Genomic DNA, 26,880 nt, shown 5'->3' with positions numbered 1-26,880 from the left:
TTATAAATTCTGATTTTTATCAAAATTCCAAGTTTATTTCCCTTATCCAAACATAATATTACTAAATCAAGAGATTTACTACTAGATTATGATAGTATATAAGTCGCCCTTGTCAAGTGTGCAATAAAGTACAAATCAAATGTGACGGACCTGACTCAGTCTAATATTGATCTAACTGGCCCACGAAGCGCATTTCAGCAGCCGGGTTTGGGTTTTAAAATCGGGTAATTCCAACCCGGTAAATTCCATATCAATGCTTAAACCCCCAAACCCAAACCCTGTAGCTATTTCTCAGACTTGTCTCCGCCACTCTCCAACCCTCGCTGTCTTCCATCTTCTTTCAGCTTCAGAAGGTTGGGGTCTCTCTCTCTCTCTCTCTCTCTCTCTCTCTCTCTCTCTTCTCATACTTTTCTCTTTCTCTCTAACCCTCGCCGTCCTTCTTCTTTCAGCTTCAGAAGGTTAGGGTTTCTCTCTCTCTCTCTCTCTCTTCTCAGACTTGTCTCTTTCTCTCTAACCCTCACCGTCCTTCTTCTTTCAGCTTCAGAAGGTTAGGGTTTCTCTCTCAGACTTGTCTCTGCCTCTCTAACCCTCGCCGTCCTCCTCCTTTCATCTTCAAAAGGTTAGGGTTTCTCTCTCTCTCTCTCTCTCTCTCTCTCTCTCTATATATATATATATATATATTTCTGTGCACATATCATTTGTTTCGCTTCAAATAAAACAAGGAAATTTCATCAATTCTAGAATTCGAGATTGATGAAGTTTGAATATTTGAACTGAAGTTGTATGTCACACCAAAGCTAAAATCTTTGTGGAAGTAAATTGTATAAACATTTGGGTGTTTGAATTTCTAGGGGTCAGGCGTCACAATGGGGAGGAAGGCTCGTCACAGTGACAGTGAGTTTGAGGACGATAGTGATTTCGACAGCGATGAGCTGAATGTTAGTTTAATTTGTAATTCTGTTGTTCAGTTTCGGTAGTTATCTGGTTTTGTTTTGGTGATTGTGTTGTTAATTGATTATTTGTGATGTAGATGGAGCAGGAAGAGGATGATGATGAGCACGACGGTGAGGAGGAGGAAGAAGAATCAGAAAATGAGGAAGAAGATGGACGAGAAGATGGGGAAGAGGAAAATGGTGATGAGAAAAACGATAATAAAGATGCCGAGATGGAAGAACTCGAGAAAGAATACATGAATCTTCGTTATCAGGAGCAGTAAGAGATTTCTGTTCACCATCCTTTTATTTTTTATTATAAACTTGTGATGCTTAATTAGACTGACGATGTAGAACTAAATAATATGAATGTAGGAGATAATATGCATTGCAGTCGGAGGTTGGTGAGGAAATTTGATATTAGGTTACAGAAGTTATTCAATAATAGTGCCATTTCATGGTAGCTCACCTCTAAGTTTCAGTTTCTATTTAATTTAGTTATTATGAAAGGATAAAATGGAGTTATACATACCTCTGCAATTATTGAGTTCGAGATAATAAGAAGGAACATACATCTATACATAGGTATAGGCGGACGTATGAAGTTAATTTTATTCATCGTTTATTCCCTCTTCCCATGCAGAGATATTTTAAAGAATCTAAAGCGTCATAAGGACGAAGATCTTCTTAAAGGTCAAGCAGTGAAGAACCAAAAGGTGCGTTGTTCAAGATAATAGCTCTTGTAATATCCATATTGCTCCTTGATTAGAGCTTCTTTTTATGCCTCGCCTTAAAGTTGACAAAAAATATTTATGTAGCTGATTATTGTCTGGTCGATGTTTATTTTACCCATTTTTTATGCTTTTTTTTTCTTTTCATTTTCTCGAAGGCTCTCTGGGACAAAGCTCTTGAGTTCAGATTCTTGCTTCAGAAAGCATTCTCAAATTCAAATAGATTACCACAGGTTGCTTATGCGTCCCCCTCCTTTTTTTTCTTTTTGTAGCTTTTTGACATGTTAAGATAGTATGTTACCCAAGAGGTTGTCTGCAGGAGCCAGTTAGGTCTTTATTCTGTGATTCACATCAGGGTGTCAGTACAGCATATTCTGATCTAGTTGACTCATCAAAGCAAACTTTGGATTCACTAGCGGAACTACAAGAGGTATGGCTATTGTAAAAAGTTGTCTACCTATAATACTACTTGGTCTGTGGTTTAGCTTCATACCTTGTGGTAATATAAATAAATTATTACGATTTGTTAATATTGACATTTGTATATGCTAAAATTTATCACATCATGCCATTTTTTTCTTGTTACAGGCTTTACTTGAGAAGAACCCGTCCATCGTTCAAGCAACAGATAGTATGTGCAAACTACATTTATCATACGATTATATTTATTTTGTAATACAATTGGCTCTCTATTATTGTTGTGCATTTGCTATCGGCGTGATAAGAATTGCCAGTATGTGTAAGGTTTGATATGCTGGTACTGAGTTATTATTAAGAGAGTAAGAGTGTCTATCAAGAGGAATGGATTAAGCTGAGCCTTGCCCAAGCTCATCCCAAAGTACAAAGCATCGAGCTTGAGCTTGGACCGGCTCAATTGTTAACCTAAATCTTCGCACATCAACTTTGGGTCAGTTGAATTGTAATAAAGTTTGTGCTTAGTTCTAATTGAGATCAAGGCAGTCCCAACAGGTGATGGTTTACACACAATAGGTTGGAACTTCAGAGTAGTTTGATCGGTCAGAAATATTGTTGTGTTCAACAAAAATTAGACACTGCGATTTTGTATACAGCATTCAAGGAAATATCAATGGGGTTTAGGTATATGTTCCAGTGGTCAAAAGCATAATGTCGGCATAGAAGCTAAATCAGTTGGGTCTTGCTTTGTTGATCTGAGCATAGCCAAGATGAAGCCAGATTTGAAATCTGCCCCAGGACAAATCTTTCCTGCTTGATCTTGTATAAACCTTAGCCTGATTAAGCAAAAAAAAAAAAAAAAGGAAAACATTTGGCTTTTGGGCTACTTTGGTGTCCTAGTTTGTACTGTTTGCATTTTCATTAGTTTCATACTGCATATGTTCATGTGGTGCTTCTCCTAATAAATATCCTGTTCTGAAGGTAAATCTGGACAATCTAAGAAGTCAGAGTCATCTAAGAACATTGACGGTGATGGTGATGAGGATTGGTCACGGATTTCTCAGTTGCTGTCGAGGTACTCAGATCGTACTTTAGATATTCTGAGAAGAATTATGTTCTACTAACTACATATGCTCTTGTGTTGAAGTCTATCAATACTTGTATAAAACTGAAATATTTTTTTTTCTTCTTCATGCCATATTTCTTTGCTCCATATGGAGCGGCAAAAGGAAATGTGGAATTTTTATTGTTTAAAATTCTCGTAATGGTAGATTCAAGTACCTTACTATTATTGCTGTATTTCAATACCATAATATCCAACTTTTGTTATACTTCAATATATAGTTTTTATCAGTTAATACATCAGCCTGTTATGTTATTTTGTCTCAACTGTTTAATAGCTTTGATAGTTTTCTGACATTGAAATTCCATTAGGCACTAAAGTAAATTTGTTTGTTATGTGTTTACTTTGAGATGTAGGGCAGTTATGGTATAAAAAATCTTCTTCTTGTAGTCATGCTCCGTCAACTTCTCTTGCATGATTTCTAGAAATTTGTTCTACTATGTTGTTCAACTTTTCATCATTGTATGAATTTCCATGTGGGTTACTTGGTCTAACTAAACCTGTCATGTTTTATCTTGTAGAATAGCTACTTTCAGAGACAAATCCATCAACAAATGGCAGAGGAAGACAGAGGTGACCACAGGTGCTGCTGCTATTAAAAGCAAACTGCATGCTTTTAATCAGGTCTGGCCCTACAATTAAAAGCAAACTGCATGCTTGTGCCATCCCTTGCGAGATATTCAACATGAATTCATTTATCCTTTCCAATTGCAGAATATTAGTGAACAAGTTGCTTCTTATATGAGAGATCCAAGCAGAATGGTTAGGCAGATGCAGATGAGGAAATCAGCAGTTTCTGTATTTGGCGCTGTAAGATATTAACTCTTACATCTAAATTGAAAAAATTGAAAATTTTACACTTCCCAAGCTTCTTGTCCATTCTCAAAAGAGATTTCTTCTTAATTTTTAAATGGATGTGCAGGTTCCTGAGGAGAAACATACTGCAAAGGGGGAGGTAATCCTACTGTTCTGCATATAATTGGTTAACTAGAATTCTATTCAAATCTGAGGCTCATCTATAAATTTGTTGCACTTAAATGTCCCATGGATTTTACAGTTTCCTAAGTGCTATTTTAATTCTCAAACGAAGTACAAATTCATTGTTTGAGGAAGGATGCATTCTGTTAATTTGATACCATATTTGAACAATATTTTGCGTCGTTTGTGGTGTTTACTTCAATTTTCATTTTGGATGGCCCCTATTCTATTTGATGAATTTATTCCTTTGTTATATAAGAATGAATCATGCCACCTGTGATTATTTTAGTACTCATCATCTGTAGCTTTGATTGTATCTTTTAATTAAAAAATTTCTTTATTATTCCTTCACTCTGATAGGAGACACAATCTGAAGCTGGTGCACAAGCTGACGGTGACCCTGAACTTTTGGATGACTCTGAGTTTTACCAGCAGTTACTGAAAGAATTTTTTGAGACAATTGACCCAGCATCTTCTGGTAAAATTATTAGTGCATCTCATATGTAATACATGATTGCATTTGAATGTGATATACCGTTTTTCCAAATCTATAAGAGTTCTGGTAAATCAAAACACACAATCAGATTGCATTTAAAAATTGTGGCTTTTGAAATTGTTTATGATTTTATATGCCCAAGCGGTGCTGGATATCCTTGTTAATTTTTTGTTTAGGATCTGTATCTGCATCTGTTGTCTTCGTTATAGTGGGCTTGGAACCTAGGAGATCCTGGATATCTATTATTCAAGCTTTTGTAACTTTACAAATGGAACGCACTATCGAAGTTATTCCTGCTAACAATTAAGACGTATATTGTCAGCATATTGTTATTGATTCTGATTTTGCACTATTTGATTATCCTCAGAGACAGCCTTTTATTCTTTGAAAAAGTTGCATACAAAGAAGAGGAAGATTGTTGACAGAAGAGCCTCTAAGAGTCGCAAGATAAGGTGTCAATAGATTCTTCGGTTCCCTATGTGAAACTGCTATGATTTTGTTTTGGAATGCGTTGGAGCATCTGTTGAGCAAACTAGGGCACGTTGTTGAAGGCTTATTGTATTATGCTTTTGCAGGTACAATGTTCACGAGAAGATAGTAAATTTCATGGCCCCGGAGACCATGGCCGTTCCTCCGATGCTTCCTGACCTCAATAATTTGTTTGGGTTGAAGAAGCAAAAACCAGCTTCCCTAGTGTAGGAAAGGCTAAACTCTGTTGTACTGATATTTATGTAATTTACACAGTTTTGTTGCAAATGACAATTAAGATGTGTAACTTTTGACAAAGTGCATGAGGTTGTAAGCAATCAGTGGCAGGGAAGAAAAATTTCGTAACGGTAAAGCCATAATGTACACAATATTTGATGATGCTGAAGACATTTGAACATGATATCTAATAGCAAGGGGCTTTATATCTCAAGCAGTTAACATGACTTAGCTATGAATCCCAAGTCTTGTGTATGAAGGCATAAAACGCCTTGAAGACAAGGTGATAATGCAGAGATGTCTGTATCTAGTCAAATAAAAAAACTCATGGAGGGCTTTTGGACTAGTGTCGCTTCTTTTTTCGAGAGATGGAAGGGGCCGAACGATTAGAGTGAACGTGAGAAAGAAGACGGCAGCATTGACGAGCCCCTTCCATCCTCCCAGATGGCGGTCGTTGCCTCCAGCCCTCGCCGCTGCAATTTTGTGATCGGGATCATTTTGTTGCTCTTCTTCTTTGCCTGAAAGACATACAAAAAAGAGAAAATTTAGGGAAAAATGAAATGAATACGAGCAGACCCCCAAGTGCTTTAATGGATCATAATTTACCTGAGTCCATGATGCGGGGATTCAACCATTTCGGCCTACAGAAATCAACATTTTTCATTTCTGCTTCACTGAACCAGCAAAAGTTGTACGTTCCTCATATATGCTCCAGCGGTGACAAATCTCCGCCGATGACAAATGGATCATTAGGATCTGGAGTGGTGTTGTGTTGGGTACTCATCTTGTCTTGGTGCTCTTCCACAAGCTCAACCCCGAGCTCCTTTACCCGAATAAATTCATCAGGTTTACTCGTCATTATGGAAACAACCACTTCATCTCCACATTCTAATATTATTGTTTCGCCGTCCATTTTCCAATGGCTCAACCATGTCCGATCATCTCCTACCTCTCTAAAATGGCTACCGTAGAATCGTGGGCCATAGATCCACTTCATACCCTTGCTCTTGTTGCTCACTTCAATACTCATAAATGTATGAGGTGAATAAGTCCAATTGAGGGTCTTGTTTGCGTAGGTAGCAAAGATATTCAAGCCCCGAATTTTGTGACTTGAAGGACAAGGCACAATAAAAGATATTGAGGACTTTGTACTTTTATAGCTGAACCGGCCAGGAACCTCATTCCCAGTAAAAAATGTGCTGTATATACCATGTCCATCAAGTCCCTGTAGGCATGATACGGAAATGACTATATTAGTCAACTCTTTCAGATAAGAGAGAGAGAGAGAGAGAGAGAGAGAGAGAGGCACCTGAACGGGACTCCAAACCCAATCAACATCTTTAAAATTGTGCAAGCTGAAATGTCTCCTCATTTCCACGTCAACTCTTTCAATTTGTTCTAACTTGTCATAGTACTCGCACTCATTTACATTGTGGTTCTCACCCTCATAGGTCAACCCTCTCAACCCATAGGATTGATAGGTTATTTGTTTTAGTGATATGCAACCAACTAGAGCAACGACTTCAGCTTTCGGCAACCCCACAAGTGATTCGAGCCTCTTACAGTGATTAAAAGAGAGTAACCAGAGCTTCGTCAAACCTTTGATGAAAACAGGTAGGCTAGAAAATTGGTTTATCATCTAAATCTAGTATTTGCAGTGAGGATAGATTACTTAAATCTGTAGCAAAGGCATCATCAGAAAGATTGCAGCTACGAAGTCCTAACTCTACTAAAGAACATGGCAAATAAGTCAAGATACTTGAATTTCTTCCAGGCCATAATTCACTTCTTGGAATTCCATCTGTTTCGAGCATTTTTAAAGATTCCGTCTTCTTCATCGTCTCATCAAGATTTGAGCACCCAGATAAAATGAGAGTCTCAAGTGATTTTAGCATGCACATGTTCTTTGGAAGCATCCTAAGGTTATTGCAATCCTTCAGATTCAAGTACACAAGTCTGTCTAGGTTTCCAATGGATTCATGAACATCAAGCAGGCTTCCACAATCTACAAGAATCAATTCCTCTAGATTGGGGCAGTATGAGAAGTCCATGGTTTGACTAAGGCCATGAGAATGGCTCACATCAAGGATCTTCAATGATGGAAGAGACTGCAAGAAAAAAATTAAAATAAAAAAAAAGAGATAAAATTTTTGGGAGTTAACATATGCAATTAGTCAACGAATCAAAACTTTAAAAAGCAAAAGAAGGAAAAGGAACTGAGATGCACAGAGTAACATACTTTTGTTCCTTTGTAGACTTCTCTCATGCTACTATATTGCATTTCAAGAACAATTAGACACTCCAAGGGAAAATCAATGGGTATAGAATCCAAAGGAAATTCAAGCCAACACAACCATCTTAATCCTGTAGGGAAATTTGTATAACATCCCTCCAGCCGTACACGTCTAAGATGGAGTAGTTGTAATTTGTGTATCCTTTCAATTGCATTGGTTTCAAAGATTGTCTCATTTGTGTTTTTTGGACTATTTGCAGGATGTCCATGCATGTGCAGAACAAGACCTTGGATTGTTTGTGTACCCTAAGGACAGAAAAGTGGAACAACATTAGCATGGATATTTTTCACAAGAAGAGTCCCCACTACTTCATATTATTCCTATAATTTCACTTTTGTCACCCTTGCTGGTCTCTACTAGAGTCGAACTCACCCATACAAAAGGCAATTCTATCCCTTATCCTAATCTCAAACATTCCAATAAAATCCTTCCACGCTAGTATGTGATGACACTAATAATATGTTATGTTTCATACAAGCAATTAAATCAATTGTATACATACCAATTAGAACACAAATTTTACAAAGTTTAAACAAAAAGTACCCCGTCGGTGATAAGTTCCTCAACAAACCCGTATTTTAAGGGATGTTAGTGATATGTTTGAAACGTATGAAAATTTTATGAAAATACGATAAACTTCAAGGATGTTAGTGTAATTAACCCTGCTCGTAAGGGGGTGGGGCTGTGAGAAAATAGAGATGCCATAGACAGAAAAAGGGACCTGATTTTTCCTTTGAAATCATGCCGTCCTTTCGGTCAAATTGAGAGAACTATGGGTACGAAATCCTGTGAAGTTAAGTCTGCTGTAGGCTCTTACTCAAATTAAAAAATGGTTTCTTTAGTGTTGAGTTTGGTTGAACAACGAGATGATGTTTTTCACCAAACTATCAAATCAAGTGATTCTGAACCTTTAAATTTAGTCCAGACTGACTCACTCCACCCTCTCTGTGTCTCTCACTCTGAAGTTCTTCAACGTTTTCGCCCGAATTGCTAAAAAATTACAGCTCTCAAACATATCAGATCCCTTACTCACCCTTATGGCATCGACGCCCCAAAGGTATATTCCTCTCATCACTTTCAGAATCCAGTATATATGCGTGTATATATATTTTCCAGTGGAAATTTGTAATTTTGATTGTTCTCTGGGGGTGGTTTTGTGCATGAATAAGGTACTGGGTTTTCGCTATATTTTGTTTTCGAGAAGTCGATGGTTTTGGTTATGCTCTTTTTTTTTTTTTCCATTTTTTCTCAATTCTCTGTAAGTGGAACTTTTGTATGCAATTGCTTATATAATTCCTTTTGGCCGTCTATCAATTTTATGCTTTGTTTGGTTGTTTAACTACGGATTAATACAAGATGAGAAAGTTTGAATTTTTTCCTTATTATTGAATTGTGTATATAATTCGGAGTACGAAAATTTCAAAATAATTCAGCCTATGAAGTGAGATTTTTCATTCTTGCTTGACGATTGCTTCTTTGATTTTACCGTGAAGTGATGAATATTACTTTTTTGATGTTGCCTTTTGCTCCCATGGAATGAATAAGAGTAATTAGTCTGACCGTCATACAACTGATACATGCTTGCTTTGATTTTGGTTGGATCATTTCATGGTTGACCCAATTTTCATGCCTTCGTGGTTTGGTTGAATACATTGTTGCCTCATCGTGCTGCCTCGGTTGTATTGGTTGCTGCGAAGATTTTCTACAATTTCAACAACTGCAGTTGGAGGAAACTATGTAATAAAATGAGTAGTGATCCTTGTGAATGGTGTTCTTTGTTACTCTATTTCCATGTAAACAATACAAGTTCTTTATTCCCCATATTCTATACAAAATTTAGTTTAATGAAATGTAATTAGCCTTTTCATACTAATGAATGTAACCTTTTGAATTTTAGGTAATTAATAAGACACAATGATCATATTCGTTTTGTCTTTAAAATCCGCCCTTTTGAATTATTTTAAAGATAGCTGTGTTGATTTGCAGTTTTGTGGGATTTACCGAAGCAAAATGTGCATTATCCTAATTGATGTATTTGAGAATGCAATTGTGTTGCTGCTGGCTTTTGAGTATCAATTCATTGCTAGGTGTGCATTATCCAAATTGATGTATTTGAGAATGCAATTGTGTTTTCCAGATTTTGTATTTTTCTGTGGAAGTGATTCATAGCTGTTGTGGATTACGGTTTCAAAACCCACAGCAGAGCGTGGACAGTTTTTCTAGTACTGTACTATATTGAACTTCTTTGTGTAACATAAGGGTAATGCTATATACACATCACTTTTTACCTTTTATACTGTACAGTCTTGTTAACTTCTGTTCATTGACCCTCTTCAATTCATTCGATCCGACAGCCAGAAAGGGAAAAGAGTGTGTGAGGGTAAAAATAGGTGTATGGATAGCATCACCCCTAAGAGCAACTTCACCCCTTCCAATTGCAAGAGTGATTAGGTGATTCAATCTACCAAAACCAACAAAATGAGCTCCATCCCAGCCCAAACAAGTCGGGCTACAGTAAAAAAAAAAATGAGGCACAACTGGTATAAAAATTCTTATACTTGTAGTCATGCTCCGTCAACTTCTCTTGTATGATTTCTAGAAATTTGTTCTACTATGTTGTTCAACTTCTCATTATTGTATGCATTTCCATGTGGGTTACTTGGTCTAACTAAAACTGTCACGTTGTATCTCGTAGAATAGCTACTTTCAGAGACAAATCAATCAACAAATGGCAGAGGAAGACAGGTGACCATGGATTCTACAATTTCCTATGTGCTATTTTAATTCTCAAGCGAGGTACAAATTCTTTGTTTGAGGAAGGATGCATTTTGTTAATTTGATACCATATTTGAACAATTTTTTGCATCGTTTGTGGTGTTTACTTCAATTTTTATTTGGCATGGCCCCAATTTTATTTGATGAATTTGTTCCTTTGCTATAAGAATGAATCATGCGACCTGTGATTATTTTAATACTCATCATCTGTAGCTTTGATTGTATCTTTTAATTAAAAGTTTTCTTTATTATTCTTTCACTCTGATAGGAGACACAATCTGAAGCTGGTGCACAAGCTGATGGTGACCCTGAACTTTTGGATGACTCTTGAGTTTTACCAGCAGTTATTGAAAGAATTTTTTGAGACAATTGACCCAGCATCTTGTGGTAAAACTATTAGAGCATCATATACATAATACATGATTGCATTTGAATGTGATACGGTTTATCCAAATCTATAAGCGTTCCGGTAAATCAAAACACAATCAGATTGCATTTAAAAATTGTGGCTTTTAAATTTGTATAAGATTTTATATTCCCAAGTGATGCCGGATATCCTTGTTCATTTTCTGTTTTGGATCTGTATCTGCATCTATTGTCTTCGTTATAGTCGGCTTGGAACCTAGGCGATCCTGAATATCTGTTATTCAAGTTTTTGTAACTTTAAAAATGGAAAGTGCTATCGTAGTTATTCCTGCTAACAATCAATACCTTTATTGTCAGCATATTGTTGTTGATTTTGATTTTGCACTATTTGATTATCCTCAGAGACAGCCTTTTATTCTTTGAAAAAGTTGCATACGAAGAAGAGGAAGATTGTTGACAGAAGGGCCTCTAAGAGTCGCGAGATAAGGTATCAATAGATTCTTCGGTTCCCTATGTGAAACTGCTATGATTTTGTTTTGGAATACCTTGGAGCATCTGTTGAGCAAACTAGGCCACATTGTTGAAGGCTTATTGTATTATGCTTTTGCAGGTACAAAGTTCACGAGAAATAGTAAATTTCATGGCTCCAGAGACAATGGCCATTCCTCCGATGCTTCCTGACCTTAATAATTTGTTCGGGTTGAAGAAGCAAAACCCAACTTCCGTAGTGTAGGCAAGGCTAATATTTGTTGTACTGATATTTATGTAATTTACACAATTTTGTTGCAAATGACAATTAAGATCTATAACTTTGACACTTACAAGCAAAGCGGATGTTCTTGCTTTTCCCCCGTGCTGAAATCTTCTCCCCAAAATTCAAAGAATTGATTCTTGCCAGTGTTGCTAAAGATACCTACTGCCAGTGTATTTTCCGTTGCATGAGGTTGTAAGCAATCAGTGGCAGGGAGAAATTTTTTGTAACGCTAAAGCCATAATGTACACAATATTTGATGACGCTGAAGACATTTGAACTTGATATCTGATAGCAAGGGGCTTAGCTATGAATCGAAGTCTTGTGTTTGAAGGCAGAAAACATCTTGAAGACAAGGTGATAATGCAGAGATGTCTATATCTAGTAAAATAAAAAACTCGTTGAGGGCTTTCGGACTACTGTCGCTTCTCTTTTTGAGAGATGGAGGGCGGAACGATTAGAGTTAGCGTGAGAAAGAAGACGGCAGCAGTGACTAGCCCCCTCCATCATCCCAGATGGCAGTTATTGCCTCTAGCACTCGCTGCTGCAATTTTGTGATCAAGATCGTTCTGTTGCTCTTCTTCTTTGTCTGAAAAACATACAAATAACAGAAAATTTTGAGAAAACTTGAATGAAATGAATACGGGCAGACCCCTAAGTGCTTTAATGGAGCATAATTTACCTGAGTCCATGATGAGGGTATTCAACCATTTCGGCCTACAGAAATCAACATTTTTCATTTCTGCTTCTCTGAACCAGCAAAAGCGGTATGTTCCTGATATGTGTTCCAGCGGTGACAAATCTCCACCGATGACAAATGGATCATTAGGATCTGGAGTGGTGTTGTGTTGGGTACTCATCTTGTCTTGGTGCTCTTGCACAAGCTCAACCCCAAACTCCTTTACCCGAAAAGACTTTCCACGTTTCGTCACATCTTCACATTCTACTATTATTGTTTGATTGTCCTTTACCCGAAAAGACTCTCTACGTTCCATCGTCGTTACGGAAACAACCACTTCATCTCCACATTCTAATATTATTGTTTGATTGTCCATTTTCCAATGGCTCAACCATGTTATGTCTTCTGGAGAACAGTGACAGTAGAATCGTGGACCATAGATCCATTTCATACCCTTGCTCTTGTTACTCACTTCAATACTCATTACTGGCTCAGGCGTATATATCAATCTATCGTTTGCAATAATAGCAAAGATGTTCAAACCTCGAATTTTGTGACTTGAAAGAAAAGGCACAATAAAAGATATTGAGGAATTTGTACTTTTATAGCTGAACCGGCTCGGAGCCTCATTCCCCGCAAAAAATGTGCTGTATATACCATGTTGATCAAGTCCCTGTATGCATGACCTGGTAGGTCAACGCTCTCAACCCATAGGATTGATAGGTTATTTGTTGTAGTGATATGCAACCATCTACATACATGAACATCATTTTTGGCAACCCCACAAGTGATTTGAGCCTCTTACAGTCATTAAAAGAGAGAAACCTGAGCTTCGTCAAACCCTTGACGAAAACAGGTAGGCTACAAATTGGATTATCATCTAAATCTAGGCGTTGTATTGTGGATAGATTACTTAAATCCATAGTAAAGGCATCATCAGAAAGATTGCAGCTACAAAGTCTTAAATCTACTAAAAAACATGGCAAATAAGTCAAGATACTTGATCTTCTTCCAGGCCACAATTCACTTCTTGGAATTCCATCTGTTTTGAGCATTTTTAAAGATTCCATGTTCTTTATCGTCTCATCAAGATTTGAGCACCCAGATAAAATGAGAGTCTCAAGTGATTTTAGCATGCACATGTTCTTTGGAAGCATCCTAAGGTTCTTGCAATCCTTCAGATTCAAGTGCACAAGTCTCTCTAGGTTTCCAATGGATTCATGAACATCAAGCAGGCTTCCACAATCTACAAGAATCAATTCCTCTAGATTGGGGCAGTATGAGAAATCCATGGTTTGACTAAGGCCATGAGAATGGCTCACATCAAGGATCTTCAATGATGGAAGAAATTGCAAGAAAAAAATTAAAATAAAGAAAAACGAGAAATAAAATTTGTGGGAGTTAATTATAACATATGCAAGTAGTCAACGAATCAAAACTTAAAAAGCAAAAGAAGGAAAAGGAATTGAGATGCACAGAGTAACATACTTTTGTTCCTTTGTAGACTTCTCTCAGGCTACTATATTGCATTTCAATAACAATTAGACACTCCAAAGGAAAATCAATGGGTATAGAATCCAAAGGAAATTCAAACCAACACAACCATCTTAATCCTGTAGGGAAATCTGCATAACATCCCTCCAGCCGTACACGTCTAAGATGGAGTAGTTGTAATTTGTGTATCCTTTCAAATGCATTGGTTTCAAAGATTGTCTCATTTGTGTTTATTAGACTGTTTGCAGGATGCCCATGCATGTCCAGAACAAGACCTTGGATTGTTTGTGTACCCTAAGGACAAAAAAGTGGAACAACATTAGTATGGATATTTTTCACAAGAAGAGAAAAACATATAAAGACATAAAAGAAATGTTTCTTACATTCTTTTCTCTCAATACTTTGAAAGAATCCTTACAACGCCATAGTCTACTACGTTTTCTAGGCTCTTCTGATTCTAGGCGAACTATATCTCTTCCCATATCACGAATCAGATCGTGCATGTTCACGTTGTTGTCTTTATCAATTTTCACCAAGCATCTATCAATGAGATTTTGAATGCCAACGGTTGTATAGAAATCACATCCATCTAGTATTCTAACAATGTAGTTTTTGTCCCTTCCTATTAGGAAACAAGCAATGTGGAGGAATAATTTCCGGTCATGGTCATCTTGTAAACTGTCATAGCTTATTCTCAGTTTCTTCATGATTTCGTCATTAGGAATAACTTTTAGCTTCTCCAATGCACTTTTCCACACATCCATACTCTCACCTGACCGAGAAGAACCCAAAACTTGAAGAGCTAATGGAAGTCCTCCACTATGTTGCACTAGCTCTTTTGAATATTCCATGTAACCTTCACGGGGATGGTCCTGGCCAAATGCATGCCAGCTTAAGAGCTCCAATGATTCATCGTAATCCAAAGTTTCAACTTCGTGGACCTGAGTAACTTGATGTGCCTTTAGCAACCTTTCACGCCTTGTTGTTATGATTATTTTGCTTCCGGGATAAAACTGATCTTTCATCCGTAGTACTGCATCTAGTTGGTCCATATGGTCTACATCATCAAGAACAAGAAGAACTCTTCTAGAGCTTATGGCTCTTTCAATCTTACTTATTCCTTCACTAACGTTGTGTACTTTCTCCTTTTTCCCCTTCAAAATATCATAAAGAAGTTGCATTTGTATTTGAACTAACCCATTCGGTTGATTTGCCGTTTCTCTGATATTTTCAACAAAGCTGCTTCCTTCAAAACTTGTGAAATTTGAATTGTAAACATATTTAGCAATGGTTGTCTTCCCTATTCCAGACATCCCATACACAACAACTATACCAACATCAGTTGATCCATCTTGTAACCATAAATTGATGTGTTTGAGTCGAGATTGGATTCCAATCAAGTTGGATTGAACACTCAAGGGTATGCGAATTAGCTCGTCACCAATCACCTTAACAATTTTTGTGATAAACTTTGACTCGTACCTAATAATTTGCAAACAAAATAAAATATAAATCAAACGTGCTGTGTACCTAAGAAAGTTATATAGGTACGAACAACTGGAGGGAAGCTAAACTTATACATTATTTGATGGCATATTTGGTTAGGTTAAAAATTAAAATGAAACTTTGGTGACATCATAAAACAAGGGAAAACGAAATTATGAAAGTAATTATTTGCCTTTTTTGTAAAAGAAGTATAGTATACACGTATGTCAAGTCTAGATAACCAAACTAATTTAAGCTGAGAGGAGGAAATTCGAACTCGACAACTTGAGGAAACATGGGGTTTAGAGATCAGAACAAATTGTTCATGTGAAAAAAGAAGGCAAAACAAATTACCCTTCCAATATTGACACTAGAAAGATAAAAGAGAGAAAATGAAAGTTACCTATCAGCTTCATTTGGTAAGACCATCCCTGCTAGATCTGCAACCTCTGCAAGAGCCTTACTCCATCGCCTCACCGTATTCGGCAACTGAGTTTTCTCGTGTCTAGCAAATGCTTTTCCAATGCTTCCCGTCTGCTTCCTCACATGGGATGGATCGACATCGTAGAAGACTGGTAATACTAAATGGTCCGAGGTAGTCCTCTTGCGTTCAAGGATCATGACAAGCTCATCAAGGCACCATTTGGATGATGCGTAATATTTCGAAAACACGACAACAGATGTTCGTGACAGTCGGATTGCTTTCTGTAGTCCTGGCTTGATATCTTCTCCTCTCTCAAGTTCGTCGTCATCTCGGAACGTGAGAAATCCTGCGTTGTTCAAGGCTGTGTAGAGGTGGTCAGTAAAAGTCCTGCGAGTGTCTGCGCCTCTGAAACTCAAGAAAACATCATAACGGTAACCCCGACGAGTGTTGGAATCAGAGGATGTTCCTTGAGCTGCTATCACAAGAGCCATGGTTTACGATCGATGAACAAACAAAGGGATTGCTCTTTGTCCTTGCAGGGGAAATATTTAATGCTTTAATTAATTGGGTCATTCCAATTTGTTTCTTATCTACTTCCTGGAAAATCTACAACCAAATATAATTGGTCGTTTTAGTCAAGCACATGAAAACGCGTTGTTTTTTATATAATTGAAGACAGAGACACAATATACAAGTTAATTATTTGTGTTGTCTTTTATCTACTGCTTACCCTTAAAATATATATATATATATATTAGAACCAATAAGTTTACATTAAAAAACAAAAAAAAAAAAATCAAACAGTGTTATAAATAGGTAAAAGTGAGAAAGAGATAACCTTTGTCAGAGATAGAAGTGGAACAAGTATAAGGTATTATACAAATGATGCAAGTAAAGAGAGGAGAGAGATATTGAGGGAAAATTTTGTTTCACTCTTGATCTTTTGTGTTGTTAGATCATACACTACATGCGCCTTATATAGAGCCATTTACGTGTGGAAGTCTACAAGGGAAATTAAGGCATTTTGAAAACCATGCCATACAAGTTGATAACATGCTATCCAATAATAACAAAATATGACAATACCACAATTTTTAGTCCTTCTTACCTTTTCACTTTTAACTAAACCATGTGGCATTCGATTCCCATAACTTTTACAACACTACCTCTTGAATGCCCATATATCAACATCACTTATCTCGTTAAACCTTGCTATGCAAAATCCAGTGGGAAAAAACCGTAGTGAAGGAAAGAGAGTGCAACTTTTCTTGAATTATTGATAAAGTGTTAATTATACTTATGTTGCCTCGCTAAAACCTTGATAGGAAAAATCCAGTGAAAAAAATCTTAATCGAAGGAAGAATAGTACAACATGCATGTGTCCTGAATATTGTCCTTGATGTGTATCTCCTTCTAATTCCGCATTCTTCAATTTGATTGATTGATAAACAGACGTAATCCGATAGCATGGTTTATGATAGATTAGCAGCAAACAAAAGGATTGCTCTGTCCTTGCAGGGGAAATATTTAAGGCTTTAATTAAAAGAAAACTAATGAAAAGAGTTTGAAAAAATTGAGTTTTAACGATAAAGATAAAATAAAGGGTAAAGTGAATAGTACCATGATTGATTTTTTAGTGTAAAAATATGATTTTTCGTTAAAGTGAACAGTACCTGGAACTTTTCGTTAAAGTTCTCTTTAATTAATTGGTTCATTCCCATCTACTTCCTGGAAAAATTACAAATAAATATAATTGGTCGTTTTAGTCAAGCAAATGAAAACGCCTCGCCTTTTTATATAATTAAGACAGAGACACACTATACAAGTTAATTATTTGTGTTGTCTTTTATTAACTGCTTACCAAAAAAAAAAAAAAAATTGGAAATTAGAATTGACTAGAAAGTTTTGTCCGCGTGTTGCTACGGCGCATTGCTGCCAGAGTAGAAATTGTGCGAAAAATTATGTTTCAAAGGTATAAACACATCAACCTATCACATCTAATTAAATTCCTGTGACAACATATTGACACACTTAATATGAAAATTCATAAACTATTTGACAATATGAAATAAATCAATCTCTGAAGGTGAGAAATGGAGCTTAGAATATAGAAATCCTACCTCATATATATTAAAGCAATTAACAAATTCTCAGTGAATGATCACAAAAAAGGTATAGATAAGTAATTCAATTTCTTAATTTCAAAAACCGAAAAGATAAAAAAATAAAATAAAAAAAGGTTCAAAGTTCTCAATTCTCACCATAACAAAAATTATGATATCGTTTTCACATGAACTTGGGTTGATCTCAGTCACTAGCATTAATAAATACTTCAACTTGTGCAAGCAAACAACTAAATTAGACGCAAGCCAACCAACTTCGAATTTAACCAAATCAAAAAAGTAATCACAACCAAAGTAACCTCTTCTTTCCATGCAAAGTAGATTGACACATCCCGACCTAACTCGAGGCATGCTGGCCGTCACGTGAGAGTGACGTAGCCATGAGCGCAATGCAGAAGTGATAAAAATACAAAAGTGTGAGTAATTAAAAATCAAAACTAATTAATTTACACTAGGTAAGTATAGAAGTGCGAGTGAAGATGTTTAAAGCACAAATACACATCCTTGGAGCATAGATAACCTAAGTGCAGTCCGGCAGGCTAAATTCTAATTATACAGGATATGAAAGAAAACCCTACATTACTTGGAGTATGTCAGAACCGTTGTAGAGTCCTCGTGAGCCACCAACACGAACGTCTAACTAGAACCTAGAGGGGCGCAAAACAGAAAATGTGAGTGGGCAAAAACAAAGCTTTTAAAAACCATTTCTCTTTCCAAAAGTAATAACCCCTCACCGTAAAACTCGTATAATTTCCTAGAAAATAGTAATACATACGTATTTATAGAAATCAAGCTTGAGAGTAACAAAAATCAGGTATATGCCATGTCACTAACTCAGCAGTAATTATGTAAGTCAGGTGATATAAATCAATGCAAAAGTGATATGCCAGCCGGAATCACCTAATGTGACTTGTACAGCTGAACCTATTGCTCATCAGTCTAGCCAGCGTCACCTAATGTGATATGTACGGCACTAAACCTGCACACGAATCGGAACCACCTAATGTGGTATGTACGACAGACTAGGTGTAAATAAGTACGCTTAAGTGCAATGGTCACGTAAGGGCTGTGCACTGAATCGCATGTCATCTACGAGTCAGAACCACCTAATGTGGTCTGTATAACAAGCTGACACCTGACTTGGATCCAAGCTGAGCGTGCGGTGTGGGAGGTGAACGATCACATGAAGGCTAGGCTCTGGCCACGGGCGGAGCATTAACACCAGGGTGCAAGGTAATGAGCATTAAATACAACTGATCATAACCATACCCACTGTAATCACTATCATCATGATATACTCACTTGAAACTTACCTGGGCCTTCGCAGCATCAACTAATATTATGCATATGTATACTAATGCATATACTAACATGTAATGTAATTGACATGACATTTAAAAACGTAAATCCATTTAACACAATTTTGGGAAAATGTAAAGCATATATACGTATATATATAGAAAACCAAACGCCCACTCACTGGTACGTAGCAGGATCGTAACCCCTATGTCTCGCCTGGCTACGCTCGTCCTCCGAAAACGTCGCACCTATATGTGAAACAACTATTTTAACATTAATTTTAAGCACATAACCAAGATCGTGTAATAACTTCTCATACGTTGCTCAATTGGGGTGTTTGAATATACCATCGTGGCCTACTTAACACCACGAGCATCCCCATATTTTTAGAATAATTTTCCAATGACCCACGCGTCTGCCATGCGCAGGCACGTGCCTGGCACACAAACGAAATATTTAACGCCGTTAGGAAATATTTCGTTAAATAGTAGCATATACAATTAACTTTTACCCAACGTCGTTAGTATATTCCATCAAAATTGATGGAATATTCTCCTTCCTTCTCCGATGGTTCGCCGGAATTCGGCGTTGGCCACAGCTGCGTCACCAAAAACTGAAAATTGTAAAACTTCAATATCTTCTTCGTTTTTCAACCAAATTTCATGAAATTTATATCAAATTGAAGCTCTGAATGAGTAGAACATGATCTTACCTTTCAAAGGTTCTAAAATCAACAGAATATGGTTGGAAAAACTTTCGACCGTCCGTGTAAACCTGCAACTTGGTAAATTCGAGTATCTCGACGTCAAAACTACTTTAAAATTATTCCAACGTACTAGAGAAGTTAGAAAAATACCTTCTTAGGTCTCAAAACTAACTAAAACCTTCGCAATCATGTTGAAGAAATTCACACTCCTCACCGAAGCTCGGTATCTTGAGTTCCACAAATCCTCTCCTCCAACCAACGATATAGCTCAACTTGCAAACTCAAGGGAATCACGATAATGTTATCCTTACAGTCAATTTGTGAGTGCGTGATGATGTTTTAAGGTTAGGGGTTTGGTTGTACGGACGTGAAGAGAGTTTGAGAAAGGAAGAGAGAAACGGGGAAAAGGCACGTGTGTGAGAGTGTGTGTCTCATAGAATCGGGCAATTTGAAATTGTCTCAAATCCTATTGGGCTGCAAGTTTAGGCTAACCATTTGGTCCAAAAACAACCCTACAATTTTAATTGGATCCAAGAAAGTAGGAGGTGAAGTAATTGGTCCATTTCCTTAGCCCACTTGTACATTCACATCACATCGCTTCAAGGGCAAAATTGTCATTTTCAACGCTTTCGAGGATAAGATATATATTAATTTAGGACGGGTTGTCACATAGATGATGTCCCTTGTTTGCCTTTGTGAATAGTGCACTCTTCACTCTCAACCAATGTTTTAAAGAACTCGCCTCGGGGCGCACCTAGGGCGCCCTTGAGGCTGGGCGGAGAGGCAAACGCCTCAATTTTGCTGGAGTAGGCGAAATGCTTCGCCAGAGACGCCGAGGCGGCGGAGGTGCGCCTCAAGGCGTCTGGACGCCTTGTCAGACCATTTTTTTTATTTTTTATTTTTTATTTTTAAAACCATCCAAACCCAAAACGACGTCGTTTGGGTAAGGATTTTCAGTCTTCTACCATACCTTCGAATTCGATCCCATTTTTCCTGCCTCTACCTTTTGCCTTCTGCCTTGTTGCGTCTTCTTCTCCAGCGCGCCAGAAGCCCAGAGGCTCAGAACACCGGTCCAGTCGCCACGCCGCCATCACCTCAGCACCATCAGCCCAGCCCCAGCGCCGTCAGCAAAATCCCAAAGGTTAGGGTTTTTGAAATTAGGGATTTAGTTTTCTAGGGAAGGTTTTGCATTTTCTGGGGAAGGATTTCGTTTTCTGAGGAAGGATTTAGTTTTCTGGTTCTGGGGAAGGTTTTACATTTTCTGGGGAAGGATGATTTCTGCGAGAGAGAGACAGAGTGAGACAGAGAGAAAGACGCAGAGTAGAAATAGAAAACAGGGGAATAAGGCTATAGCCCACGGTTTTATTTGGATGTTTTGCAATTAAACCATAACCTGTTTTGCAATTATGCAATTATAGTATTATAATTTATACCATAAACTGTTGTGCAATTATACCATAAATTTAATGCTCCTGGCTGCCATAAATTGTTGCCATAAATTGTGTCCGTGTGCCATAAATTGGCACTTAGATAAATTATTAAATTGTTAGAAATTGTTAGAAAATTAGAAATTGGCACTAAAAGGGTATATAAATTAATTAATAAATTGTTAGAAATTGTTAGAAATTGGCACTAAAGGGTTATATAAATTAATTAATAAATTGTTAGAAATTGGCACTAAAGGGGTATATAAATTAATTAATAAATTGTTAGAAATTGTTGGTATATAAATTAATTAATAAATTGTTGGTTCATTAATTGTATGCATGCATCTATTGTTTATTGCTTAGGGTATTGAAGAATATGGCTTCTTCTTCTAAGAAAGATTTTGCTTGGCAATGGACAAAAGATTTGGATCCTGTCACTAAGCACTTCTATTGTGTTTTTTGTAACCACAAATGCACGGGTTCAATTTCTAGATTCAAACATCACTTGGGTGGTGTAAGTTCGGGAGGAATGATAAGTTGTAAAAAAGTCCCACCCAATGTGAAGGAAGAATGTTTTGCTAATGTTATGGGAACGAAAGAAAAGAGGAAAGCTAGTCATGAGTTGTGTCGTGGTGGTGAAGAAGAAAGTGCAAGTGTCGATATGGGCACAACAAGGACAACATATGTAAGTAGTGGGAGTGGGAGTGCGAGTGCCACACATTCACAACAAACCGATTCTTTTCTACCACCTAGGTCAAGGGGACCACTTGATAGGTATGTTACATCGGAAGCTCGTCAAACCACGTTGAATACACCTTTCAAAAAAGAGGAAAGAAGACAAGCATCCCGAGCATTGGCCCGATGGTTCTACACTAGTGCCATTCCATTCAATGCGGCAAACAATGAATATTATGTTAATGCAATGAAATTGGTGTCCAATTTTGGTCCCGGCTTTGATGCTCCTACAAGCCATGAATATAGAACTTGGATGCTCAAAGAAGAAGTTGATGATGTACAAAGTATGATGAAAGAACATCAAAAGGCTTGGAAGAGATATGGATGCACTATTATGTCGGATGGATGGTTGGATGGCAAAAGTAGATGTTTAATCAACTTTCTTGTCAATAGCTCTCAAGGTACTTGGTTCTTGAAATCGGTTGATGCATCGGCCTCTATTAAGAATGGAGATTTGTTGTATGGCTATTTGGATGACGTTATTCAAGAAATTGGGGAGGAGAATGTGGTTCAAGTTATATCTGACAATGCTTCGAACTACAAGAATGCCGGGGCAAAACTTATGGAGAGGAAAGAGAAGGTGTGGTGGACTCCATGTGCGGCTCATTGCATTGATTTGATGCTAGAACATATTTCTAAGATGACATGGTTTGATGACACACTCAAACGTGCTAGGTGTATTTCAAAGTATCTATATGGGCATCAATGGGTACTAGCTTTGATGAGAAAGTACACTAACAATTCGGAAATTCTTCGTCCGGCGGTCACTAGGTTTGCCACTTCTTTCCTTACACTACAAGGCTTACAAAAGCAAAAGGAAAATCTTGTTGCTTTGTTTACCTCTCAAGAATGGTCGGAAAGTACCTATGCAAAATCCCGTGAAGCAAAGTTGGCTAAGCATCATGTGTTATATGATCGTGAGTTTTGGGGTCGAGTTTCCTTTTGCATTAAGGGCATTCTTCCTCTTGTTTGTGTTTTGAGAGAGGTTGATTCAGAGGAGAGACCCCCCATGGGTTTTATATATGAGTTGATGGATGCCGCAAAAGAGAAAATTGCAAGTAATCTTAACAAAGTGGAGAAAAAATATATGCCTATTTGGAGAAAGATAGATCGTAGATGGGACGATCAACTTCATCAACCACTACATGCGGCGGGCTATTACTTAAACCCACAATTTCGATATGAGGATAATTTCTTAGATACTGATGAAGTGCGAAATGGGTTGTTTGCTTGCATGGATAGGATGCTTGGGAAAGGGAAAGAACGTGAAGAGGCCGATGTTCAATTGGATTTATTTACTAATAAGCGTGGTCCATTTGCGGATTCTATGGCTATACAAACTAGGAAAAAGCGAACACCAAGTAAGATTTAATTAGTTAATTGTTAATATCTTTTTATCATTAACCTTTAAATTACTTACCTTATTAATATTGTTTTTTTAGCGGCTTGGTGGGAGCGCTTTGGGCATAAAACACCCAAGTTAACGAAATTTGCTATCCGAGTTCTAAGCCTTACTTGTAGTGCATCGGGATGTGAGAGGAATTGGAGCACATTTTCAATGGTAAGTAAATATATTATTAGTATCTTAAGTGTCATTTTTGCTTAAAATGTTTAGACTTGAATAATAGAATTGATTTATTTGTAGATTCATACAAAACGAAGGAATAGGCTTGAATACAAAAGGCTTAATGCTTTAGCCTATGTCAAGTACAATTTGGCTTTACAACAAAGAAGTAAGAAAAGGATGGAGAAGTATGATCCTATTGTTGTGGAAGAAATTGCCTCCGATGATGAATGGATAACAGAGATAGAAGATCCCGTTCTTCCCGAAGATCCTACACGGCTTGAGGATGAGTTATTGTATAATGTTGAGGCCGTAAGGAATGTGCCAACCCCGGTTTATGAAGGTGGCTCATACATTCGAGAGCCTAGAGAGTCTTCTCCTCCTCCTCCTCCTCCTCCTCCTCGTGAACCTACTCCTCCTGCTTGTCCTTGTGAGCCTACTCAACCTCGGGGTCCTATTACATACAAAAGAAAACGGGGTAATGAAGAATCCTCAAGTAGAACTAGAAGAAATGTGGAATATGATTCGGAAGATTCTTTTGATGAAATGATGAGATACCCGACAAGTTCATCTAGAGTTGGCAATGAAGAGGATGATGTTGCCTTTTATTTAGATGAAGAGGATTTAGATGAATGATTTATATCCTTGTTTGTATTTTGATTTATATGAAGATGATTTGGATGAATGATTGTTTTCTTTGTTTGTATTACTTTTTGAATGATGAATTTGGGTGATATTACCTTTGAATGATGAATTTAAATGATATTATCTTTTGAATGACTATGGATTTGAATGAAAAATTGAGAATGGATGTTTATTTTACATAGTATTATTTTTTTATACAATTATATGTATAATATATAAAACATATATATAAAAGAAAATTAAATCCTGTAAGGCTTCGCCTCACGCCTAGGCTAGGCTTCGCCTCGGACGCCTCGCCCACGCCTCACGCTTTTAATACATTGCTCTCAACACACAAAAAACTTACAGAATAAGCTCAAAGTCGTTTTCGCATAGTCAAGAGTAATGGCCTAGATGAGGAAAGTTGAAAATGACATCAAGTTTCCTCCATTGGCAACCATTAAACTAATAGCTTATTGTTTAACAGAGTTGAACTTTTGAGACAACTTACACTTTTAGAAAATTTTGGGCAGGGAATTCCTGCTGCCAAGGATCTGAACAATGGGGTAACTTTAATAGGAGAAGTGAACTCTGTACTTCACGATGCATCGTAGTCTTGTTGCTTCATCACATGTTGAAAATATCTCTGGGAAAAGAAAAATTAGATAGGTTATCAAGAAATCTGATTCAAAAGGAAACGTAATGTATAATTTAAAACAGTAAGCTATTATCAGCCAACATATCGTATATGTCAATTCATACTTCGCTTCTCGGAAACAATCCCTTTTTCACAATCACCAACATCATTTTGCCCTTCAATAGGAATTGAGTGTGACCCAGGTCGAATCTCCTAAATCAAAATTCTAAAGTAAAAAGATTCATCACTTATAGCATAAATCAAACTATGACTTTATCCCGAGAAACCGAGGACACCTCCTTGTGCTTGGTTTCATGTGAACACCTCACTTATATCGCATCCAATTAAACTACCACAACATGTTGACACAATGAACATGGAAATCCATATACTATTTGACAATACCAAATTGAGCAGTCTAAAAAAAAACAAAAGGACCCTAGAAAGCAGAAACCCTATCTCATGTCTACTAAATAATAAAACACTCATTCCCAACCAAAATCTTATGAAATTACCAGTTTAACCCTCTAATTAAAACAAAATATGAATAAGCAATATGGGGCAGAGATGTAATTTCACACAACCAAATTTTGCTATTTTTTTTCAAAACATCACCTACATGTAATCCTAACATATGTCTAATTAAAAAAAAATAAAATAAAAAATAAAAAAGATAAAAAAAAAACTTCCCACTCCCACATTCTCTATCCCTGTCTTCCTCTCTCCTTCTATTTCAAAAACAAAAATAAAAAAATTTCTCACACTTTGTGAGTGCCCATATGCTAGTATACATTAAAACAATTAGCAAAAAGACTAAAAACTGGTTCTGAGTTCTCAATTCTCACCACTGCTAAAATAATCATATCGTTTCAATCTGAAGTCAGGTCGATTTCTGTCATCGGCATTAACAGAAGCAGTAACTTCAGCCATCGGCATATCCTAATTAAAATTTAATCAATATTTTATCCATTTATGAAAGCAGAGTCTCTCAATTTAAACCAAACCCATCAAATTAAATGAACAGTTAAATCCAACCTGCAATTCAAAATCCAAACTTTATATCAAATTAAGAAAAAAAAATCAATTTTTTGTGCTCCCCAGTCCAGTTTTTGGGTGCCTGCTCATGGAAGGAACCCCAAAAGTGGGAACCAAAGGCATCCCTTTGTACTTCCTCTTGTCATCGATGCAGCTGAGGAGAGATATAGGGATAGAAGAAACTGTAAATTTAGTGAAAATAAGCAATTGGATAGTAAAAAAGAAAGATGCTTTGCCTTTTAAGAAGCTGAAAGCTTACTATAATTGGGTGTCAATACCCACACTTATCAATTTGTACATAAATTTGAATTTGAATGATTTGAGCTTCAAAAAAATTGTACAGAAATCTGAAAGAAGATGAAAATTGAACCAAACTAAATGCACTGGGCAATAAAGACTCACCCAAAAACATAGGAAATGCCTGCATAAAAGTATTAACCCATTTAAGTAAAAATTAGAATTATCTCATTTGAAGCTCATATCATGAGAAGCAAATGAAACCAAAACAAACAAGCCAACTGAAAATTTGAAACTCAGACCAACCGAGACGAACAAAAGTCATTACCTTGGAAGATTATCACGACATCTCAGGACTCAGACAATAAATCGAGTGGATTCTACGCATGGAAGATAACGCAAAAGTTATTGCCACGGTGGAGCAAATCGCAGAAGGCCGGGTAGAGAACCGCATTTCAGATACCTCTCAAAAATCAAAACCCCATCGAAGATTTTGTGGTTTTGATTCAAATTTTAATAATTAAAAAATAAATTATAAAAAATCATCAAAATTTAATAATGGTCACAAATGTAAATAAATTAAAATTAGCAACTAACAAAAGGTAATTAAAATTAGATATTAATTAATTAATTAATTAATTAAATATAAATACCCATGTCGACGAATATTGCATTTATATTTACCCTTCAATTATATATATTGCATATGTGTTCATATTTTGTCAATATATATATTTGTTCATGCAATACTCAATTATGATATGTGGAATTTGTGAGTCAAAGAATCGAAAGAAATTAGAAGCAATTAGGAGTTTTTTTTCAAACCTTAGAGTATAAAAAAATGGG

General features: G+C 36.8%; 3 protein-coding genes, 2 long non-coding RNA genes and 1 pseudogene across 17 annotated transcripts; 3 read left to right on the top strand and 3 right to left on the bottom strand.

Annotated features, from left to right (window-relative positions):
* The first annotated feature begins 253 nt into the window (after nucleotides 1-253).
* On the top strand, nucleotides 254-5,596 carry LOC148698519 (uncharacterized). Of its 6 annotated transcripts, none has more exons than XM_088683961.1 (15): nucleotides 254-332; nucleotides 427-458; nucleotides 852-938; nucleotides 1,031-1,212; nucleotides 1,576-1,648; nucleotides 1,822-1,896; nucleotides 1,983-2,093; nucleotides 2,252-2,294; nucleotides 3,059-3,152; nucleotides 3,722-3,824; nucleotides 3,915-4,010; nucleotides 4,123-4,155; nucleotides 4,539-4,656; nucleotides 5,042-5,126; nucleotides 5,250-5,596. In XM_088683961.1, the coding sequence occupies exons 1-15, from the start codon at nucleotides 254-256 to the stop codon at nucleotides 5,371-5,373; spliced, it is 1,335 nt and encodes a 444-aa protein (XP_088540087.1). In that variant the 3' UTR covers nucleotides 5,374-5,596. The 6 variants fall into 6 exon arrangements, with proteins under 6 accessions (XP_088540087.1, XP_088540083.1, XP_088540078.1 ...); XM_088683952.1 differs by lacking the exon at nucleotides 427-458 and adding an exon at nucleotides 539-619 and having other exon boundaries at nucleotides 293-353; XM_088683955.1 differs by lacking the exon at nucleotides 254-332 and adding an exon at nucleotides 539-619 and having other exon boundaries at nucleotides 396-458.
* Nucleotides 5,597-8,282: 2,686 nt separating this feature from the next.
* On the top strand, nucleotides 8,283-11,660 carry LOC148698518 (uncharacterized). 7 transcript variants are annotated; one of them, XR_015955655.1, is made up of 6 exons: nucleotides 8,323-8,730; nucleotides 9,811-9,933; nucleotides 10,369-10,418; nucleotides 10,717-10,835; nucleotides 11,217-11,301; nucleotides 11,425-11,660. It is a non-coding gene; the product is annotated as an uncharacterized LOC148698518 (long non-coding RNA). The 7 variants fall into 7 exon arrangements; XR_015955652.1 differs by having other exon boundaries at nucleotides 8,327-8,730; nucleotides 10,369-10,469; XR_015955651.1 differs by lacking the exon at nucleotides 9,811-9,933 and having other exon boundaries at nucleotides 8,283-8,730; nucleotides 10,374-10,469.
* LOC148698517 (disease resistance protein RML1B-like) lies at nucleotides 11,373-13,665 on the bottom strand (the record flags this gene model as incomplete). Its single annotated transcript, XM_088683984.1, has 2 exons — nucleotides 11,373-12,154; nucleotides 12,248-13,665. A coding segment is annotated over one exon (756 nt), but the record flags the coding sequence as incomplete, so codon positions are not given.
* A 392-nt stretch (nucleotides 13,666-14,057) lies between these two features.
* On the bottom strand, nucleotides 14,058-17,368 carry LOC148698516 (disease resistance protein RPV1-like; annotated as a pseudogene). Its single transcript, XR_015955648.1, has 3 exons — nucleotides 17,321-17,368; nucleotides 15,627-16,253; nucleotides 14,058-15,220 (listed from the first exon to the last, which is right to left on the bottom strand). The product of XR_015955648.1 is annotated as a disease resistance protein RPV1-like (transcript).
* Nucleotides 17,369-21,484: 4,116 nt separating this feature from the next.
* Nucleotides 21,485-24,139, top strand: LOC148698515 (uncharacterized). The gene is made up of 3 exons (XM_088683935.1): nucleotides 21,485-23,298; nucleotides 23,380-23,498; nucleotides 23,583-24,139. The coding sequence occupies exons 1-3, from the start codon at nucleotides 21,579-21,581 to the stop codon at nucleotides 24,135-24,137; spliced, it is 2,394 nt and encodes a 797-aa protein (XP_088540061.1). The 5' UTR covers nucleotides 21,485-21,578; the 3' UTR covers nucleotides 24,138-24,139.
* A 381-nt stretch (nucleotides 24,140-24,520) lies between these two features.
* On the bottom strand, nucleotides 24,521-26,666 carry LOC148698514 (uncharacterized). The gene is made up of 2 exons (XR_015955646.1): nucleotides 24,888-26,666; nucleotides 24,521-24,771 (listed from the first exon to the last, which is right to left on the bottom strand). It is a non-coding gene; the product is annotated as an uncharacterized LOC148698514 (long non-coding RNA).
* Nucleotides 26,667-26,880: the final 214 nt, after the last annotated feature.

Source organism: Pyrus communis, chromosome 2 (assembly GCF_041283825.1).
Source record: "Pyrus communis isolate YQ-2024b chromosome 2, ASM4128382v1, whole genome shotgun sequence".
Taxonomy (NCBI): Eukaryota; Viridiplantae; Streptophyta; class Magnoliopsida; order Rosales; family Rosaceae; genus Pyrus; species Pyrus communis.
The sequence above is the reverse complement of the archived record's forward strand: the minus strand, read 5'-3'. Positions and strand labels throughout refer to the sequence as shown.

Bases quoted from the DNA above. Each gene is read 5' to 3' on its own strand.
- LOC148698519 (XM_088683961.1), top strand. From the start codon at position 254: ATGCTTAAACCCCCAAACCCAAACCCTGTAGCTATTTCTCAGACTTGT. The intron at 459-851 runs GTTAGGGTTTCT...TTGAATTTCTAG, and splicing joins TCTTCTTTCAGCTTCAGAAG to GGGTCAGGCGTCACAATGGG. The intron at 2,295-3,058 runs GTATGTGCAAAC...CCTGTTCTGAAG, and splicing joins CATCGTTCAAGCAACAGATA to GTAAATCTGGACAATCTAAG.
- LOC148698515 (XM_088683935.1), top strand. From the start codon at position 21,579: ATGGCTTCTTCTTCTAAGAAAGATTTTGCTTGGCAATGGACAAAAGAT. The intron at 23,299-23,379 runs GTAAGATTTAAT...TTGTTTTTTTAG, and splicing joins TAGGAAAAAGCGAACACCAA to CGGCTTGGTGGGAGCGCTTT. The intron at 23,499-23,582 runs GTAAGTAAATAT...ATTTATTTGTAG, and splicing joins ATTGGAGCACATTTTCAATG to ATTCATACAAAACGAAGGAA.